At 31.2% G+C, this 20,171-nt stretch overlaps 1 protein-coding gene across 4 annotated transcripts in view; it reads right to left on the reverse strand.

The window, feature by feature from the left end:
- Gug (arginine-glutamic acid dipeptide repeats grunge) overlaps positions 1-20,171 on the reverse strand; it is a 53,135-nt gene that overhangs the window by 12,721 nt on the left and 20,243 nt on the right. For all 4 annotated transcript variants that reach the window (XM_016063636.4, XM_043050550.3, XM_043050555.3 and 1 more), the window contains exons 4-11: positions 19,048-19,146; positions 18,806-18,886; positions 18,500-18,647; positions 16,103-16,201; positions 7,316-7,497; positions 4,678-4,794; positions 2,715-2,995; positions 1,179-2,633 (exon numbers count right to left, since the gene is read on the reverse strand). In XM_016063636.4, coding sequence (XP_015919122.1) covers positions 1,179-2,633; positions 2,715-2,995; positions 4,678-4,794; positions 7,316-7,497; positions 16,103-16,201; positions 18,500-18,647; positions 18,806-18,886; positions 19,048-19,146 — 2,462 coding nt within the window. The remainder of the gene's footprint in view (positions 1-1,178; positions 2,634-2,714; positions 2,996-4,677; positions 4,795-7,315; positions 7,498-16,102; positions 16,202-18,499; positions 18,648-18,805; positions 18,887-19,047; positions 19,147-20,171) is intronic.

A 20,171-nucleotide genomic window follows, 5' to 3' on the forward strand; every position in this document is an offset into this window, starting at 1 on the left:
ATCAAAAAGGGATTGCAAACATTTGTACAACTTTTTTTTTAGTCTCAGAATATACAAACTCAAGATCAACTCAAAAAATAGTCCTATCATGAAAAAAAATATTACAAAATTAAGAAATAAATTAACTTTAAATTATTCCTCAATTAAATTCGCGAGTCTATTTTTAAAATGAGCAAAAATCTTGAACTTTGAAAATTTTGAGTAACAATAACATATTAATATCAGGATTTTAAAAGAGTTGTCAAAATGACTTACTATGTAAATTGAGTGCCTCTTACAGTAATAACTCAAATTTAAAATTAATCTGTTGGAATAATCTATTAAAAAAATGTAGTTTAAAAACCCATATAATAAATGCCAGAAAAATGATGAACAACAGCTGAAACACTATCATTCAGCAACAGGAAGTTGCTGAATGAAAATATTGGAATTTGAGAAACCATGTGAAAAGGGCGGAAAAAACTATCATTTAAGGAATTGAATTAAATTGGAATTGTCACAAATTGAACAGGTGAAAAAGTGATAATTCAAACATCATAACACAATATTAAAGTTATTAGAATTCGAAAACTCATGAAAAAGGGGCACTAAAAAATAAAAAAAATAAAAAATTTCCCGAAATTTATGAAATTAAACTAAACATTGCAATTTGCGATGAAATCACCATGAATGAAATGCATCAAAAGGTGATAACACAAAATCAAAATTCTCACGTTCTAATAACATCACATTAAAATTATTGGAATTTGAAAACCCATGAATAACTTCTGAAAAAAGGATAAATAGAAGCTGAGAAAATGATAAATAACTCTCGAAAAACTATCATCAAATGATGTGAAAGTAATAATTAAAATACAGAATTTGAGAAATCACTGGGAAACTGCCAAAAAATGATTAATTAGTCATAAAAACAATTGAAAAACTATGTAAATTTAGAAAAAAAAACTCACAAGTAAATAAATTTTTCTTATTTTTTTTATATATTGGATGCATTTATGAATTAAAGGGGAAGGTTCAGAAAATGTTATTAAAATTTATATTTTATTAAATTTTTTTTTTTTTTTTAACGATAAAAATTTTGAATGAGGAATTAGAACAAATATGGTGAGAAGTTACGTTGCACAAAAATGTCACAATAATTTGAATGCAGCTTGTAATTGAAAGTTAAAAAGACTTACATGGCAAATTGACTCCTGTGACATTCAACATCTTCAACTCTTGGTTCAGGACTAGGACCTCTATAAGGATAATGAGGTTCAACCTCTTCCTCTTCTTCAATAGTCACAGGTTCTTGAATGACAGAACATTTTTCAGATTCTATTGTTCTTTCGGGTGCCATGTGCATCTGATTTTGAGCTCCAACTTGTGGAGGTAAATTTGCCACATAAGCTGTGGGAGGCAAATGCTGTGATGAAGTAGGTAGCCCAGATTGAGAATGTTGAGAAAGAGGATGAGGTCTTGGTAACTGATGAGAATGACTGCTAGATTTCATAGATGATTGTTGATTTATTCCCATTTGAGAATACATAGAACTCTGGTGGGCAGGCTGAGGCACAGCTTTTTGACTTGATGAGCTCTGGCTGTTTTGACTTTGCATTCCATATGATGGTGATTTTGAAGAGCCATGTGAACTAGGCATTGTAGGCACTGATGAATGAGATGTTACAGCAGGTGATTGTAATGAACTTGACATCTGTGAACTACGTGGATAGCTTGGTGGTGTTGATCCATTGCTATGAGGTTTTGTAGGTGGAGTGGATTCACGATATTGCTGGGAAGCAGCAAGAGATGCTGCATTATAAGGGGAAGATGTTGGAGGAGGAGTACTCGGAGAAGGTGACGAGGTACTGGTATTGTACTTATGTTTTATTGGTTGAGCTGGCATATGAGGAAATGGAGGCAAGGCAGGAGGATATGGGTATTGAGGAGAAAAGGGTCGATAATTAAAAGCAGACATTGATGATTGTGAGGTAGTAATGAGAGTAGAATGTCCGGGATAAGGCATTTTGGAATGATTATGATATGATAGAGATATAGAGGATGATGCAGATATTGAACCGGATACAGAACTATTAGCCATGGCAATGGATATACTATTTGAAAAAGCAGTTGAAGAGGACTGAGCATATACATGAGGATGGTGGACTGGAGGTTCATGAATTGCAGGAGGAGGGGGAGTGGCAGTTATATCAACAGGTTCCATTTTAATGCCTTGAGGAGAAGGTCCAGGATAATGTGGTTGATTTTGAATGACAGGTTCATCAGATGTTTGCTGTTCTTCAGTAGGAGAGGCATATCGATTGGGTTCCGAAATTTCAGGAGCTGCAGAATTTGTATCTGATACGGGCATAGGCTCATCTATAGGAGGAACAAAAGGAACAGGTGATGCTGCTGGTGAAGGTGTATATGAATGAACTGGGTTTTCCTCTTTAATTTTTTCCATAAGTTCAAGCTGCTCAGGAGGGTTCATTGAATCTTGAGTATCCATTGCTTCATCTGATTCATTTGCAATAACTTCTTGCTTTACTTCAACAGGGCATAACAAGGGTTCTGGAGTTACTGGAGGGATATATTCTTCTTTTACTGTAACAGGTTGTTCCATATCGTTTGAAATCGAAGAACTTTCCATTGGCCTAAATAAGAAATTATAATATACATTTAATATATAAATAGATTAATATGCATAAAAATCAAAATATATTGAATGCACATACAATTCAGGCTCCTGGTCGGGCTGTGTTTCGACTTCAGGGAGAATGGGAAGAGGACTCGGTACTGGACTTGCACCAGGACTAGGTGAACTGGGAGCTTCACCATCTTGAGGTACTTCTTCATTAGACACGCTACTTTCTGTACATACAGATTCAGACGGGCTATTCGGTCTACTTTTCTTTTTATGACTCTCAGATTTTCCATCACTTACATCCTCTGAGTTACTACTTTTTTCTTCCTTAATCCTTTTTTTACTTTTAGAAGTAGTATCACTGATTTGTTTCTAAATAAAAAATATAATACTTCAATCTTTTAAATTTATGAACTAATGCTAAAATATTCAAGTCTTCTAGTAAGTATAAAGTGAAAAAAAAAAAAAAAAACAGGATCACAGTTTATAAATAAATTGGGACAGTTTTTGGAACGGTATGTTATAATAGAACTACAGTGGAAAGTCTTGTATCCGGAATCATTGGGACTTTGGCAAGCATGGAAAATAGATGTTTCTAGATAATAGGTCTTTAAGGTAAACAAACAAAACATCTATATTCAATAAAGAATAACAATAACTTACGTAAATTTCAATCAACCTATAAATCCATGTGGTTTGCGTGGTTGCACTATTGTACCAGCTTTTGTTACAAATTTCCACACGATTTTTAAAATCCTAATGTTTTAACATGTCATTATAGCACACTGCGAATTCCGAATCATGCACTTCAGTTAGTAATAATTTCTTGATCCGCCGATTAGCGACGATTCCACAGTGATGATTTTTGGAGGTAATAATCTTTTTATGTGAGGGAAAAAAATTACATGATTTTTTTCATGTTGTAGTGAAATGACGACTTTCGTTCCTGTGGTATTCAATTTTTAAAAAGAAAATATTATAGCGGAAATCAGATTAAAATTGAACAAAAATTGGCTAAAAATCAAAGAAGTGGAGGATTCTCATCCATGCATACTATGTTTTAACAGGCTGCAAAGTAAAAAAAAAATCTTGAAAAGGGAAAAGACAGGACTTTCCCCTTTTCAAAAAAGAGAAAAGACTTTTAAACAGCAAGGATGAGATTGGCCAAAAGGTAAAAAAGCTGAATTTCCATGTGAGCAAATTTTACGCATGTGCAGTCGTTTAATAATAAATTCCTGACAATTTATGATAACAAATAACAAAAATTGCTATTTTAGTTTGAAAAAATTACATGATAATCAGCAACTGTTTAGATAATTATTTTTCATATGATAAGAATTTCACATTTTATATCATAAATAACAGCAGCATTATTATTTCTTAAATTTCGGTGATGAGTTAATCAACTCTTTTTCCACAAAAAATTGAATAATTTTTTAAGTGATTGCTTTTGTTTGCTATATATTTTTTTTTGTTGCTTAATTTGCTGCAAGCACTTCATGTTTTACAAAACAAGCAAAAAATCCTTTAACAAGGTCAAATTTCTCGTAATGCAGCTTGTGAATGAGGGGAAACAGATTGGTGATTAATTCAGTCATTAGCCCATCTTCAAACATCTTTTCACAAATCCCATATTTTCTTTCTTTACCTGCCTTTGTCACATTCTTCTTTGCAAGCACAGAATGTAAGTTTTAAATATGCCTATATATACTAATAATTGTTGATAGAAAATTCTCTTAATTCAACAGCTAAATTTTTGAAAAAGCAAAATATTTATTTAAAATTTTTTTTAAAAAAAAGTGAAACTTTTAGATAATCGGAGTTTTTGATAAATATTCGATACACAAAAGTTCGGATATTCGAGACACAAAAGTAAAAAAAGCGGAAATCCGCTCATCCCTAGAACAGTCAAAATCTGGACTGGTTTGTCAAGATTTTGACTCTTAAAAAGTGTCTGGAAAAGAGATATTTCCTGCAAATGGACGTCCAGATAACGGACTTTGTACTGTATATAGCAGTTTATTAGCACTTTATTTGGAAAAAAAAATACTTACTTTTTTCTTATCTCTATCTTGAGAGCCTGCAGTACCAGTGCTGGCAACACCAGGAGACTTTCTTTCTGTTTTGATTATTGTACCACCCTCATTAAGGACTGTCTTTGGACTTTGATTCTAAATTCAAAAAAATGTAATTAGCACATTGGAATTAATACAGGTCAATTTCACAATTATTAAGCCGTTATCGCAAAAATAATGAAAACTCAGCACAAAAAGTCTCTGCTAAAACTTAATACTTTAGGTGTGTATAAAAAATAGCTTGAGGGAGGGGAGTAAATGCAGCCTTTGAATGATCTATCAGTGCTAACTCCTCTGACAACCAAACATTAATTGGAAAAACCAACATAAAAAGAGTAAGACATTTAAGACTATTTTTCAAATTAATTTTGAATACTGAAATTATAAGATTAAAATTTCAAAATGTAGACATTCTAATTCAAGCTGTGTCAAAGATTTAAATTTTTTATTATAGCGATTGTTATTATTATTTTTTTTTAAAGAAAACTCTGTAACCAAAATATGTTCAAATGGAACTAGTTTAAAGATTTATATACAAATTAAAGATGTTTAAATAAATTTATGTTTATACAAATAAAATTAGAAATTGTTGAAATTTATTTATTAAAAAAGAAGACAATTTGCATAAAACATCAAATGATCTTCAAAATATTACTTTATAAATATTATATATAAATAATTGTCAATGCTGTTGTACAGGAAATTTTTAAAAAACAGTAGCATACTAACATTAGAAATAATAAAAATTTTCTAAAATTTAAACTGCTTTACCTAAATTTAATTAAAAAGCAAAATTAGTTGGCTAAATATATATGATATATTTAAACTAATAATTTGTCATGGTAAGTTTGTACAATTTAAGATTTAACTTTTAAAATTAAGATTTATATGTTAAAATATAAATGTAACTAACATGATTGTGAGCCCAAGTCAAAATTCCAAAAAATTTCTAGAGTTAAAAAAAAAAAAAAAAAAAACAGTTTAAATTGAAAAAAAATTTAAACAAGGTTTTTTTTTCTTTTTCTCAACATTTCTTAGTTTACTTAAAATATATTTAAAATTTTACATATACCTATACCATTTACACATACCTATGATGACCTGGAGAAGTAATTAAAATTTACAAATATGTCTTTCTTGAGTTTATGATTATAATAACTGTTTACTGATAAAAAATTAATAATAATCATGAATATAAGCTTATAAAGTATCCAGTTCTCCCTTAGAAACAAATAAAATAAACTGTATTTTTAAGTTCCACCTTTGAAAATTTTGTTTCCGGAAACTTCTGTGATCAAGGATTTTTTTAAACGTCTGGACCTTATATCTCCGGAAGCTTCCGGATCACTGTTAGCGAAAAATCCAGAATTTTTCCGGAGCACAATCAGTCCTGCTACCACTAAGAAATTTTTTTCCTCAATGACAGTACAAGCTGACATCTAAGTATTTAATTTGCAGTATTTCTCCGTTTAATTTTTGAGACAAAATAATATTGTACTACAATAGAAGACCTATACAAGGCAATTCTATAAATCTCATGAATTTTAATTCTAAAGCAAACCAAAAATTTATAAATTCGTCAACTTTCACTTTTAATTCAGTTTTTTTTTGTTGTTGTAAATAACGAATACTTTAGTACACATAATTTTGTGTTTTAAACTATTTGAATTTAAAAATTAGTTTAAAGCATCAATATTGATCTGTTCCATTGCATACACCCATGTTTAATAGATAAGTTTAATGATATGTGAAATGATCTACATAACACAAAGCCTCAAGATTCAAAGTTTGTGTAGTAAAGGTCTGTTGTATAACATTAAGGAATAGCTAAGTTATCATCCTGTAACATAAAAACTAAATCAAGTGTGGTTCTCAAAATGCTAAAATTTTTATCCACCTTTTTTTAAAAAATAGAGTGCATCTCATTTAAGATGAAATTGCAATTTTTCTTTCCTTCACAAAAACTTAAGAGTGCTCAAATTATTCTCAAAACTAGAGAGCTGATAAACTTTTTTTTAGAAAAGTACAAAGCAAGATAAAAATTATAGATTAGGCCCTGATTAAATGGGAAAGTGTATGAAGTAAAAATAAAAAAAATTTATCTTTTTCAGTTCTTAATTTTTTTTTTCACAAAGTGATTGTCTTTACTTCATTTGGTTTGTTAAGAATTTTTATAATTAGGCAACATTTATTTCTCGAAATATTTGAAACAATATTTTTCTTAAAAATCTAATTTATTCTTAAAAAATCAAACTCTACAGAATGAAAATAATTTTTTTATAAAAATATATGTTAATTAGAGTCTAGTATCATTTTCAAAGTAATTATACAAAAGTGCAGCTTTAAAAATACAATTAAAAATAATTTAATTTATTATGTTTTTAAAGTAATTAAATAAATTTATAGCTTTAAAAGTTTATTAGTTGCAAAAACATACATTTTTTTTAAAAAAAAAGAAGATACAGGTATAAATTTATATGAGATACATTAAGTCACATAAGTTTAAATCAAAATATCAACCATATTATTATGTCATTAGTCCTCAAAGAAAAATTATTACTAGCAAATATTAAATAAAATCTTTTGATTCATCAGAAACAAATATGAGCAAAATTACTTCTTTGCAACGACGAGTCCTCATAACATGCTTTCCATTTACACCTTCCTCTTCTTTTACAGGTTGGAAAAAGAAGTCTTTTGAATCAATGGCAGGAAATTCCCCATGCTTTTTGTAATAATTTCGACAATCTGTACACATAACTGCCAAATCTTTTCCAACAGGAAGCCAATCTTTTGATGCTAAACAGAAAAATATAGCCCAATTAAAACTTGAAAGCATTTAAACTAATTATTTAAAGTTAAATGTAAGGTTAAATGGCACAAGTTTTAAAAAAGGACATGCTGTGTCGAAACTAAATTAATTAACCTTAAATGATTAAACTAATTATTGAATATGACCAATGAATATGACCTGGTGGGAATATTTCTCTCTTAATTCACACTGAAGCTTCTAATAGAATTTCCAATAGACATAGGGTCCAGCCATGGATAATTGATGTAATTTAGAGAGCTTTTAACCATCATCCATGCATTTGTAAAAAGAGGACAAAATATTTTCTGCAGTTCCATGACCCATAAATTGGGAGGTAAGATACTTAGTGCAAACTTTATTATCAATTCCTTACCATAATGTCCATCTTAGATTGTATAGACTGATTTAACGTCTCATCAAAGAGTACAGTGTAGCAATCAACATTCTTCAGCTCATTTATAAGAATCCCTTTGAAGTATAGTGCCAATCCAAAGGAGCCCAAATAGGCTCACTTTGTGGCACTACAAAAAAATTGTCTCGCTATACAGCTATCAGCAAACATTTTGGAGAACAATTTACTAATCCCTTCACAGGAGTTTCATGAATAATTACTAGTGATGCACTTCAGACTCCAGAGAATTTCAGTATCAAGCACATTCCTTTTGACCAGATAAGAAGACAATGTTACCTCGGCCACTAAAGTTTCTGTTTCACTTGGGGCACACGATGTTGAAGGAGTATTTACACCAGATGAATTAGATGATGATGTCTTTGGAAAAAGAGAACTCAGGGCATGAGACTGCTTTTTTGTTTTACCTTTCTTTCACGTGTGATTTCAGAGCAGATTCTTCCATTTTTGCGATATCGATCTCCTTCATGCATAATCGGCACTTGGCTCTGAACTTCTCTTCGGGCATCGATAAAATCCATTCTTTATAAGCTTGATTATCCATCCATTGGGGATTAAAATAGCACTTCCCAGGCATAACTAGTCTAAACTACATAACACAAATACGAAGCCGTGCCTTTGCGAATACGCTTTACAATAAAGTTTTGAAATGACGCAAACGTAAGGACAAGTGCGGATGGTAAAACGGCAAATTTATTGAAAACTACAAGGTACATACTGTCACGAAATTCGAAAGTGGAGTCTCGCCCCGAACGCATTGATTGTCTGCTGTGTCCCGCGCGCTTGGCAGACACCAAGACACTAAGCCCGGTTAGAAACGGTGGCGTTAAAAACCACGTGAGAGAGCTCGGGAACAAAACAGAAAGAACGAGAAAGATCCGCAGGTGTTTTATAAAAAGGGCCGCCGGCTGTATTGGACAAATTCAAGGACTTATCAAGTTTTTCAAGGACCTAAGACGTTTTTCAAGCACTTTCAAGGACCTAAATTTAGCAAAAAAAAATTCAAGGACCGTGGGAACCCTGTAGAAGTAATAATTTGCCCCCCCCCCCCTTTCAAAAGAAATCTTCTGTCTTTAGGTGTTGTTCAACATCATTAAGTTCTATTTCAACTTAATTTAATTGAATAATTATTTTCCACGTTAGAAAAATAAGAATTTGGGATTTGTTAGAATGTGGATAGATAAATGTGGTATTTTCTTCCAATAAAAATGACAAGATACCATATTAGCAAGATAAAATATTAAAAAAAAGAATGGCAAGATTATGCATTTCTTAGGCAATGTCAAAAACCTTTTAGCATACACAGCTACTTATAGGAATCAAAACCTACAGGTATTGATGTGATCATATTAAATGCTAGACACTGTATTGGTCTTCCAAAACAGTTTACAATTGCCATATATTTTATATCAGATAATATTAAAAAATAGCATGAAAAAAGTAGAATGAAAGTTTAGTGATGTAACGAATAGCAACATTTCAGTTAAAAATAAAATCATTAATAAATATTGTATAATCAAATATGATTATTGGTATGAGGAAAAAAAAACTAATAATTGACCATCAAAAATATTTAGGAAAAATAAAAAAATTAACTAATAACTATAAAAAAAATAACAAACTAAAGTTGCAAAAAAAGAGAAATAGAAAAAGAATTCTCTTAATTTTCAAAGCAAAACTTTACCGCTAAAAATAATATTTTTTGGAAAATAAATATTCATAAATTGTTAAAGGAGATAGATTCTATCAGAAACACTTTTAAAAAGGCCTAATATTTGTTACAGCTTTATGAAAGTTAAGAAGAATAAAAACATTGTGATGAGCGAATAAAAGGTAAAAGATAATGTTAAAATATCTAACACATTAGTTAAAATACTATTCATGTTTATAATGTATCATTATATATATATGTATCATATATATATGTTTCGAGGGTCTATTGAACGTTATGTACAAGGAAAGAAATATCATTCATACATAAACTAAATTTATTAACTAAAAACAAGAACACAACCATCTGGTTTGACGGCCGAGAATGAAAAGGTAAAACTGGAAAAGTGAAAAACCAAATTACAACTCAGTTGTCAACGGAACGTTGCCAACGGTGTTAAATAAATTTAAAGCTTTAAATAAAGTTAGGTGAGGCTAGATCTGTAGCTCACCATAGTACTCCCCCTCCAGTGAGGTCCACGAACGTTACCAAAAATAAACTGCGCAAATGTCTATTGCGGGTAACGAACAGGTACTTGAACTTTTCTTCCTCTCATTGTAGTTTTGGTTAAAGATCGAGGAGAGTTTTCAAATTTAACCTTATGCTGTTTCGGTTTGGAAGGTGTAAGATTCGTTGATTGTTGTGAAGATTCCATACTGTTCTTTAGAATAGATTTATATGGAGGATTTGTGGGGAAATTTTCAACTCTTGGATGCACATTGGACGTATTGTCTGTAAAACATGGTTTAAGTCTGTCAATGGTTACTGTTGATTCTTTATTTCCAATTTTTAAAGTGAACACTTTGTCGTTGCGTTTAACAACTTTATGTGGGCCGTGATATGGAGGTTCGAGACTTCGGCGGCCACTGTCAATTCTCACAAACACATGTGTGCACGTTTTCAAGTCTTGATGCACAAAAATATTGTGCTGTCCGTGCCGTGGTACTTGAGTAGGAAGCAACGTACACATGAACTCACGAAGTCTTTGTACAAAACCCGGGACATTGCGGGGTTCTTTGCCAGTACTGGAAGGTCGGAAAAAATCTCCAGGCAATCGAAGGGTTGTGCCATAGAGCATCTCTGCACTTGAAAAGGTGAGGTCTTCTTTAATAGCAGTTCTCATTCCTAAGAGAATTAGTGGGAGGACTTCGACCCATTTTTCTGTGGCATAAGCTCTAATGGACGATTTTAAGTGTCGGTGAAAGCGTTCGATCATTGAATTAGCTTGTGGGTGGTAAGCTGTTGTTCGAGTTCTGTGTATACCCAGCATTCTGGATAATTGTGAAAAAAGTTCACTTTCGAACTGTGCTCCTCTATCAGTAGTTACAGTTTCTGGAACTCCAAAGCGAGCTATCCAGGTATTCAGTAGGGCAGCAGCAACAGTTTCAGCAGTGGTGTCAACAATTGGCGTTGCTTCAGGCCAACGCGTGAAGCGATCAATTGTTGTGAGACAAAATCTAAAACCTTTTGATGTAGGAAGTGGTCCGACGATATCAATATGTATATGCGCGAACCTATCAGAAGTTAGAGGATAATCTTTTAAAGGTGATTTCGTATGCCTTTGAATTTTAGCTCTCTGACACGAGACACAAGCTCGACACCACAGGGTACAATCTTTATTCAAGGAAGGCCAAATGAACCTTTGTTTAATGAGACGAATTGTTGCGCGTATACCGGGATGTGACAGGTTATGAAATTTGTAAAAAATTATTTGTCGAAAAGATTGAGGAATAAATGGACGTGCAACATTAGTAGAAGTATCACAACAAAGTATTATACCGTCAGGAGGAAATACAATATTTTTGAAAACTAAACTAGAATTAGCTGACGACTTTAAAGTGCTAAGTTCGGGATCGGATTTTTGCGCTGCTGCAAGTTCAGCGTAGTCCATTGGACCAGTGAGTGCTATTTCCTCTATGCGGGAAAGTGCATCAGTAACAACATTTTCTTTTCCAGGCACGTGACGAATCGACGTTGTAAACTGACTTATATACTGTAAATGTCGGTTTTTACGAGGTGAAGAGTCATCCGATTTTTGCTGGAATGCGAAGGTCAGCGGTTTATGATCCGTTAGCACATGGAACTCTCTTCCCTCTAACATGTGAGCGAAGTACCGTATGGAAGAGTAGACTGCGAGTAACTCTCTATCGTACGTACTGTATTTTCTTTCAGTGAGCGTGAGTTTGCGAGAAAAGAATGCTAGAGGTTCGAGTGTGGAGTTTTTAAGCTGTTGAAGGACTGCGCCTATACCAACGTCGGACGCGTCTGTATGCAAAAACAATTTTGCGGCGGGTGTGGGGTGTGCAAGTGTTGCTGCCTTAGAAATGGCTTGTTTGCAAGTTTCAAAAGCGCACACAGCTTCGGTTGACCAATTAATGGGTGTAGGGTCTTTCTTTTTATTTGTGAGTAAGGAACTAAGGAGAGATTGTTTTTCGGAAGCGTGATCTATAAATCTATGGTAAAAATTGAACATTGCTAAAAATCTACGTAATTCCGATACAGTTTTAGGTTGGGGAAAATCGGTAATTGCGGACACTTTACTAGGTGAAGGAGCAATTCCATCGGGAGACACTTCAAAACCTAAAAATGTTAACTTTGATTTTCCAAACACACATTTTTCGGTATTCAAAACAATTCCGTATTCATCAAAACGTTTAAAAACTATATTTAAGTGAGTTAAGTGTTCTTCTAAAGTTTTGGAAGCAATTAAAACGTCATCAAGGTATACGAAGCAAAATTCTAATCCCCTTAAAACGACATGCATGAAGCGTTGGAAAGTTTGCCCTGCATTGCAGAGCCCAAACATCATTTTAGTGAATTCGAATAAGCCAAAAGGGGTTATAACAGCTGTTTTTTCAATGTCTGTTTCCGCGACAGGGATCTGATGATACGCTCGAACAAAATCTAACTTTGAATAAATTTTTGAGTCATTTAGGCTATAAGCGAAATCATGAATGTGTGGGAGAGGGTATCTGTCCGGTATTGTAATAGAATTTAACCGTCTGTAATCACCGCATATTCTCCAAGTGCCGTTTGACTTCGGCACCATATGAATGGGACTTGCCCATGGGCTACTTGAAGGCCTGCATAAGCCGGTTTTTAACATATAATCAAATTCTTTTTTGGCGGCTGCAAGTTTATCCGGTGGCAAACGTCTAGCTTTTGCAAACACCGGAGGACCTATAGTTTGAATATGATGCTGAACATCATGAGTTGAAGTGTTGAAAGTTAAGTTATTCGTACATATACGAGGGTACTGCAATAATAATTTTCGATAAACAGCATCTTCTGCAATAGTTGTTAAACCCAAAGAGAAAGTAGGAAATGTTTCCCCTTTAATACCAGCGTAAGTTAAGGAATCAATCAATTTTTTATTTTTTAAATCAACCAGCAATTTAAAATGGGTAAGAAAATCCGCTCCTAAAATTGGTTGAGTAACGTCAGCGACAAGAAATTTCCATTGAAATCGCCTGGAAATTCCGAAATCTAAAGTACATGTTGTCTGACCGTAAACTGCAATTTTCGAACCATTAGCAGCGTAAATATCAAAAGATTTATTAGAAATCAAATTTTTCTGCATATGTGTTTTTGGAATAACTGAAACAGAAGCCCCGGTGTCTATAAGAAACTGGCGGTTGGTGAGTCTGTCGTATACAAATAGGCGACTTTGACTAGGACCTATATCTGCCGTCGCATGAACAGAGGGTCCAATCAGTTTTCCGAATTTTGAGCGTAATTGCAAGGAGGAATGCATTTATTAGCTTTAGTACCGAATTTATAGTGATACCAGCATAGAGGTCCAGCCACAGTGCGCTGTGTCGACCTTGAACGAGAACCTTGTCTACGTGTGCTAAATTTATTTTTATTCCGATATTGTTGTCTAGACAAACGTGTAACGGTCTCGGAAAGTTTACGAATTTCATCCTCCAATTTTTGAAAACGCGAATTGTCATCTGTCACATTTATAGAATTAACTGTCAATGAATTTTGAGTTACTTCCAAAATTTTATCGGCTTTCTCGGCTAGGAGAGATAAATTTTGCTCACCTTTTTCCATGCAAACTGAAAGAATTTGTTGCACGGAGACCGGTAAACGCTGAAGAAAAAGTGAACGTAAAATTTCTGTGCTTATAGAATTACCAGCGAGATCTTGCATGGAGCGTAATAAGTGAGAAGGTCGTTTATCTCCCAATTCTAAGTCTTTAAGAAGCATTTTCAAACGAGCAGTTTCGGAATCTGCATAGTTTGCAATTATTCTATTTTTAATCGTTTCATATTTATTATCAGTAGGTGGCTGCCGAATAATATCCGAAATTAAAGTTAGAACATCTCCATCTAGAGCAGACACAACGCAGTGATATTTTGTGTCGTCGGCGCTTATCCCAGATACGACAAACTGAGATTCCAATTGAATAAACCACACTTCTGGATTAGCGCGCCAAAACGGGGGTGCTTTAAAAGCGACGCGAGCAACATCTGCCACGCTTTCAGAAGCAGTAATTTCGTCAGGCATTTTGTTTATATGAGCGAGTCAGAGAGCAAAAAGTAAAAGGCATGCACAATAAATCACAAATTTAAATTTCTAATCGAAGTATATCAAACATAAGTTAATAAATGCATTTTGAGAAAGAATGCAAAATACAGTTGAAGAATACTTCATTTTAAATTAAAATTATTGTAAGTGAAGTTGAAACTAATTAATTGTATTTCTTATACTCTAATTAAAAATTCATTGCTTTTCACACATTGTAATTGAAATTTATAGTAAATTAAGATTAGAGTAACAAAGTTTACGAAATTGAAAAGTAGTTATTAAATGTCAAATATAATGACAGAATATTTTAAAAAGTTCAATTAACTTTATAGAAATATTAAAAAATTTGCATTATCTTAAGCATTTATAAATTTAAATTTCATCTAATATTTGAAATAAATGACCATATTTACGTCGTAGAATAAGCTTACTGAACGCCAGTTGACACCACCATGAAAGAAACACATTCTATTTGCAGACTATACGTGTTCTATGTCCAAACGGGTCACCACTTTTAGGCCCCCGTGTCTTCGAGGGTCTATTGAACGTTATGTACAAGGAAAGAAATATCATTCATACATAAACTAAATTTATTAACTAAAAACAAGAACACAACCATCTGGTTTGACGGCCGAGAATGAAAAGGTAAAACTGGAAAAGTGAAAAACCAAATTACAACTCAGTTGTCAACGGAACGTTGCCAACGGTGTTAAATAAATTTAAAGCTTTAAATAAAGTTAGGTGAGGCTAGATCTGTAGCTCACCATAGTATCGGAATTTGTATGTTAGTTTGATTACAGTAATATATCATAGGTTAACTTAAAGTTTTATTTCACAATACTTTAAGAAAAAATAATTTTTTTTGTTTACATTGTTAAAGTAGATTTTGAAGCTAAATTTGATGTTTTCCAAGAAAAATGATTCAAAACATTTTACTTTGCAAATGTTAATTTTTTAAACAGACATTTCTTTTATAATTTAAAGTTGCATTTTTTTCATTCACAATACTACACATAATCTTTTGTACCATTTATATAGTACTGAGGTTCTATAAAATATTTTAATCTTATCATTTTGTTCAATTGACACATTTAGGCACAAAATTTAAGGATACAGGTGATAATTGGTAATGTAATTTCTTATAAATACTTTCAAACAAGACTAGAAAAACTAAAATAAGAACTAAGAATTGAGTCTTGAATATGAACTGAAAATCTGTGAACTTTGATTAACTATATAAGTTTTTAGTTACTGGTTGAGACAGTAACTATAAGGTTTAACTAAGCTGTACCAATTTTCTTTAATTCCATCACATGCTAAAAAAAGGAACATCAGCGCACTCAAATAAAAGAAAAAACTACATATTACAAAATTTTTTTGATTTTCGACTGGTGATGATAACATGAACCCAGCTTTCTTGTTTTTCTTTGCGGAGAAGCTATTCATTAACCAGTAACTTATTAGACAAGTTTATTTCCATTGAAGCATGAAATAAGACTGGAAAGATAGAAAATTGTGCAAATTTTCATATCATATGATATTAAGTATATTTTCATATCGAACATTGTTGCAAAAATCCAACTAGTATGTCATCTTTTTACACTCTACTGATAGGATTTGAGATTCTAAATAACTAAATAATCAACACACAATTAGTATAACCAACAATCAGTTCTATGCAAGAGGTTCTGTAACAATTTTGTCCAATAAGAGGAATTAAATAATAAAAATTAATTTTTTAAAACCTTCCATGAAATATTTCATTTAACATTTTTGAAAATGTAAGCATTTTTCAAGTTTTAAAACATACTAGCACTTGCAGAATTCATATAGAACATTAGCATATTTAAAAGGTGTAAGTTTTTGTTCAAATAATATATAAAAAATATTTTTTGTCAGTAGTGAAAGAGTGTAATAATCATTAGAGTTATAACATTACTTGTAGTGGAACAATTTTGGCAAGTGTAACTAGTGACATCTCTAGAATCAGAATCATCAGCTGAATCTTCACCTTCATCACTACCAGAACTTCCCTCAACTAATAGGAGAAAAAAAAATTGGAATGATAAAAAATAAATAAATAATTTGACAAAGACAATTGCAAATTGAATACTCAGTCATTAATGTAAGATTTTTTAAAAAAAAATTTATTCTATGATCGAATACATAAATCAGTTTATACTAAAAATATTAATTCAAATGATTATTACAGTTTTTTAACAATGATAATGTAAACTCGATCATAATTGCAAGGATTTTTAAAAATTAATTATACAATCAAATGCATAAATCAGTTTATCAAATGCAAATAATTATTACAATTGAAATAGTATTAATTACCAAACAATATTTTTTTGTTTAAAATTGAGGTTTGCATAGGAATTGATTAAAATACTTTTCATAGAAAGGAAAGTATGAGAAATATACTTATTTTGATAAAATACAATAGAAAAGTGACTCTATAAATTATCTTTATCTAAATTCCAGATATTAAAACCAGATAAATAATGTAAAAGAAGTTAAGTTTTTAGTAAAACATTGCCTTTGGTAATTTTTTTAAACAGCTGAATCAATGTTCCACTCCGTGTAATTCTGAACCTAACCCAGAAGACAAGGGAATGCTTAGATCAAGCATTGGGAAAGAGAAGCCTTCCAGCGAAGAGAATTTTTTGATGGAAATAACCTGAATTTGCATTACATGGAGAGAAACACCATGAAAACCTTCCAGGGTTAGTCTAAAGGCAACACATAATCCATATGCCATTGAGAATGTTTTAACTGCGGTTGGTTGCAAGCTGCGAGAAGAATTCATATCAACCAGTTGCTGCCAGGATTTAAAACTGAGTTACTTTATTCAGAAAAATAAAGTAAGAAGAAACCATGGCTTGTATTTGGTTTCTCAAGTAAAATTAATATTAACTTTACTTAAAGAGATATGCATATTGAGCTTGTTGATTTCATTTTAAAAGCGTTACACTAATTAGGTTCCTAATGGTAGAACATGCTTTGAATCTTTTTTAATGGTCATACATGTATTTTACTTGTATGTATTTTCAAAATATAAAGCGCATTTAAAGCATACATTTTATCAACACAATAAAAGTAATTTTCCCAACCTTTAAAATAATTTAAGAATAAAAACAAACTTATTTTTGATTTGATGAACACATTAATTCTAATAATACTAAAGTTAACTTTTACTTGTTACTCACAAAAACAGGTCAGTTGTCTCTACGTTAAGCAAAATATTATAATGAACTCATTTATTAAAAAGTTATATTTGTTCTTGCATACTTTACATTTGAAAGGATCAGTTAATACTTGAAAAATTTTAATTGAGAGTGAAGTTAAATTATTTAATTTAAGAAAACTTTCTTTTTTGACAGGGTTGCCAAAGAAAAAAATGAACAAAATAGTAGCTTTTAGTAACCTAAAGCATGAAAATAGTTGCCAAAAACTATGAAAATAGTTGCCTAAATAAGAACAAAAATTTTTCATTAATAAGATTAAAATTTTATAAATGAATTATCATATACGATGATCAATTTAGTAAAGTTGGTGACAAATATGATAATTTTTATATAAACGTTAGTGTTTTAGCATTGAATCTTTATATAAAAAAATAGTTATTTGCAGAAAATTAAATACTTTTAATTATTAGAATTCATTCAAAATAGACTTTTTCTAAATTTTTTAAATCAAGCAGAATTTTGTAGTAATAACTGTTGAAAAGGCGGTCAAGAAACAAAATAAGACTTAAAATGGAATCTGTGCAAATTAAGCGCATTAAAGAGTGATGACTCAAACTTCAACAGTTCAATGATTTAATATTTTTTATTCTTTAAGAAAAAATTCATTGTGCTCAGAAGCTCTTGCAGGCTGCAGGTTGTCAACCCTATTAATACTAAAAAACATTGCTATGAAAGCAAAAAAGTCTCCTAATAGTTTCCTTTTCTAGAAAATAGTTTTTTTTTTTTTTTTTTTTTTTTAGCTTTTTCAGGCAAGAAAAGTTGCCAAAGTCGCCTCAGGCCGAAAATAGTTGCATTTTAGTCGCCTGTGGCAACCCTGTTTTGATGATTTAATGAGACATTTTTACAAGCGCGAGTTTCATTCAAATCTTAAGTGTAATTTTTTAAAAATAAAATTATAAGACTTTTTTAAAACATAATTAGTAAAAATCAAAACTTTTTACAAATTGTTTTGATAATTCTTACTGACGATTTGGCAAAATATATAATTTGATTACTTGTAATTTTTTTAAGCTTAATTAACAGTGTTAGCTTGGATATGATAAAACTGCAGGTTACATTTTATGAATAAAAGGTTTAAAACTTACTAAAATCATTAGATGCTGGTCTGCTTTGTTTAACAGGACTAGGCTTTATACGACGTAAAGTATTTTGACGACGATTACGTCTATGTGTACGAGATGTAACAGCTCCAGGGGATTTCTTCCATAGATAATAGAACTCAACTAATTCAGCCTAATTTTTTAGAGAATATAAATAAATTTTCAATGCTATAAAAAGTGAAATTAAACTTTTATTGCATAAAAAGAAGAATTATTGATATGCATACAATGGGAATAAAACATAAATTGAATAATTACCCCATTATCTATAAAACACAAAAACATTATTACCGTTTCTTTGTGTGGCAGTAATTCTTTTCGTATTTTAAAGAAGTTTTTGCCATACTGTCTTAAACCTTTCACAAATCTTTTCTAGAAGAAAATTCATGTTTTAAAGAAATTTAATTGAATTTAAAGTAGTGATAAAATAATAACAATTTAAAAACTTACAATAAAACAATAAAGATATTAAAAAGAAAACACCAAGAAACATGACAGCATGATATATATGCATTTAATAGAAAAATGTTTACTTGTTCTTCCTCCTGCCATTTCTTTTCAATGCCAGGTGGAATCGGATTTTTCACTAATGCTTGCAAGGCTTTGCCAGTATCATAACTACTTTCATGCAACTAAAATAAATAAAATAGTTTCATTAAGTTTAGATCAGCAAAGCTAACAAAATTTATAATAGTTATGCAACAGATATCAATTTGGCTAGAAAACAGGTATCCACATATTGCCAGTATACTTTTCTTTCTTCTGATCTTTACTCTTGTCTTTTTCTAGAGATTTTCATTTTCCTTTTTCACCTTTATCAAAAGCGATTAAAAAAATACCTTTCTTTCTTTTTCCTTTTAATCAGCAGTATATACAATGGGAAATTATACAAAGAAGTACAGTTAATTTAGGAGAAAAAAACCGAACTGAATTGTACCAAGGAATGCTGATTGATTGCCATTTTTGTTTCATTTTAATTTACCAATCATAAATAATGACAAAAGGGCTTAGTCCCCTAGTCAGTTTTTATTATGCGTATTTATTTATTTATTTACTAAAAAATATTAACCAAATGTTTTTTAATAATGACATAACACTAGAATGGCCACACCGGTCATTTTGACCGTAAAACTATTCGGAAATTTTTTTCCGGCTATCACCAATATTTGTAGATTTTTTCTAAATATTTATAAACATCACCCATGAAAAATTTTGTTCATTCATCTTTATTAATTTCTTTGTAAAATTACATCATATCTAAAATGGCCAACAAGGCCAAAATAACCAGTTTTAAAGATTTATATTTCTTTTGCTTTAAAATTAATTATTCTACATTATCAAATGATTGGGTGTGAAGATTAGAGAGAGACACACCTATTTAAAAGAGACATACACATGAGTGAAGCTTTGGAATGATTATATTGTCTTTCTTAAAGGTGTTCAGACTATTGACTTTAAACCAAGAGTTTGTGATATGCTTATAGTTTTGTATCCTAGTTAAAAATTAAATAGCCACTAGCCCAAAAGCCTTTTATCGAAAAGACAATATACTACTGTGTATCTAGAAAGTCTAAATGGGCTAGTATGGCTTTCTAGATTTTTGTTTGAGATTAGATTGATAGGCATCTTAACTAGTACTATTGATCTTACAAGAGAC

Source organism: Parasteatoda tepidariorum, chromosome 6, assembly GCF_982258835.1.
Source record: "Parasteatoda tepidariorum strain Cologne lab strain chromosome 6, Ptep-v5.0, whole genome shotgun sequence".
In the NCBI taxonomy this organism is placed as follows: domain Eukaryota; kingdom Metazoa; phylum Arthropoda; class Arachnida; order Araneae; family Theridiidae; genus Parasteatoda; species Parasteatoda tepidariorum.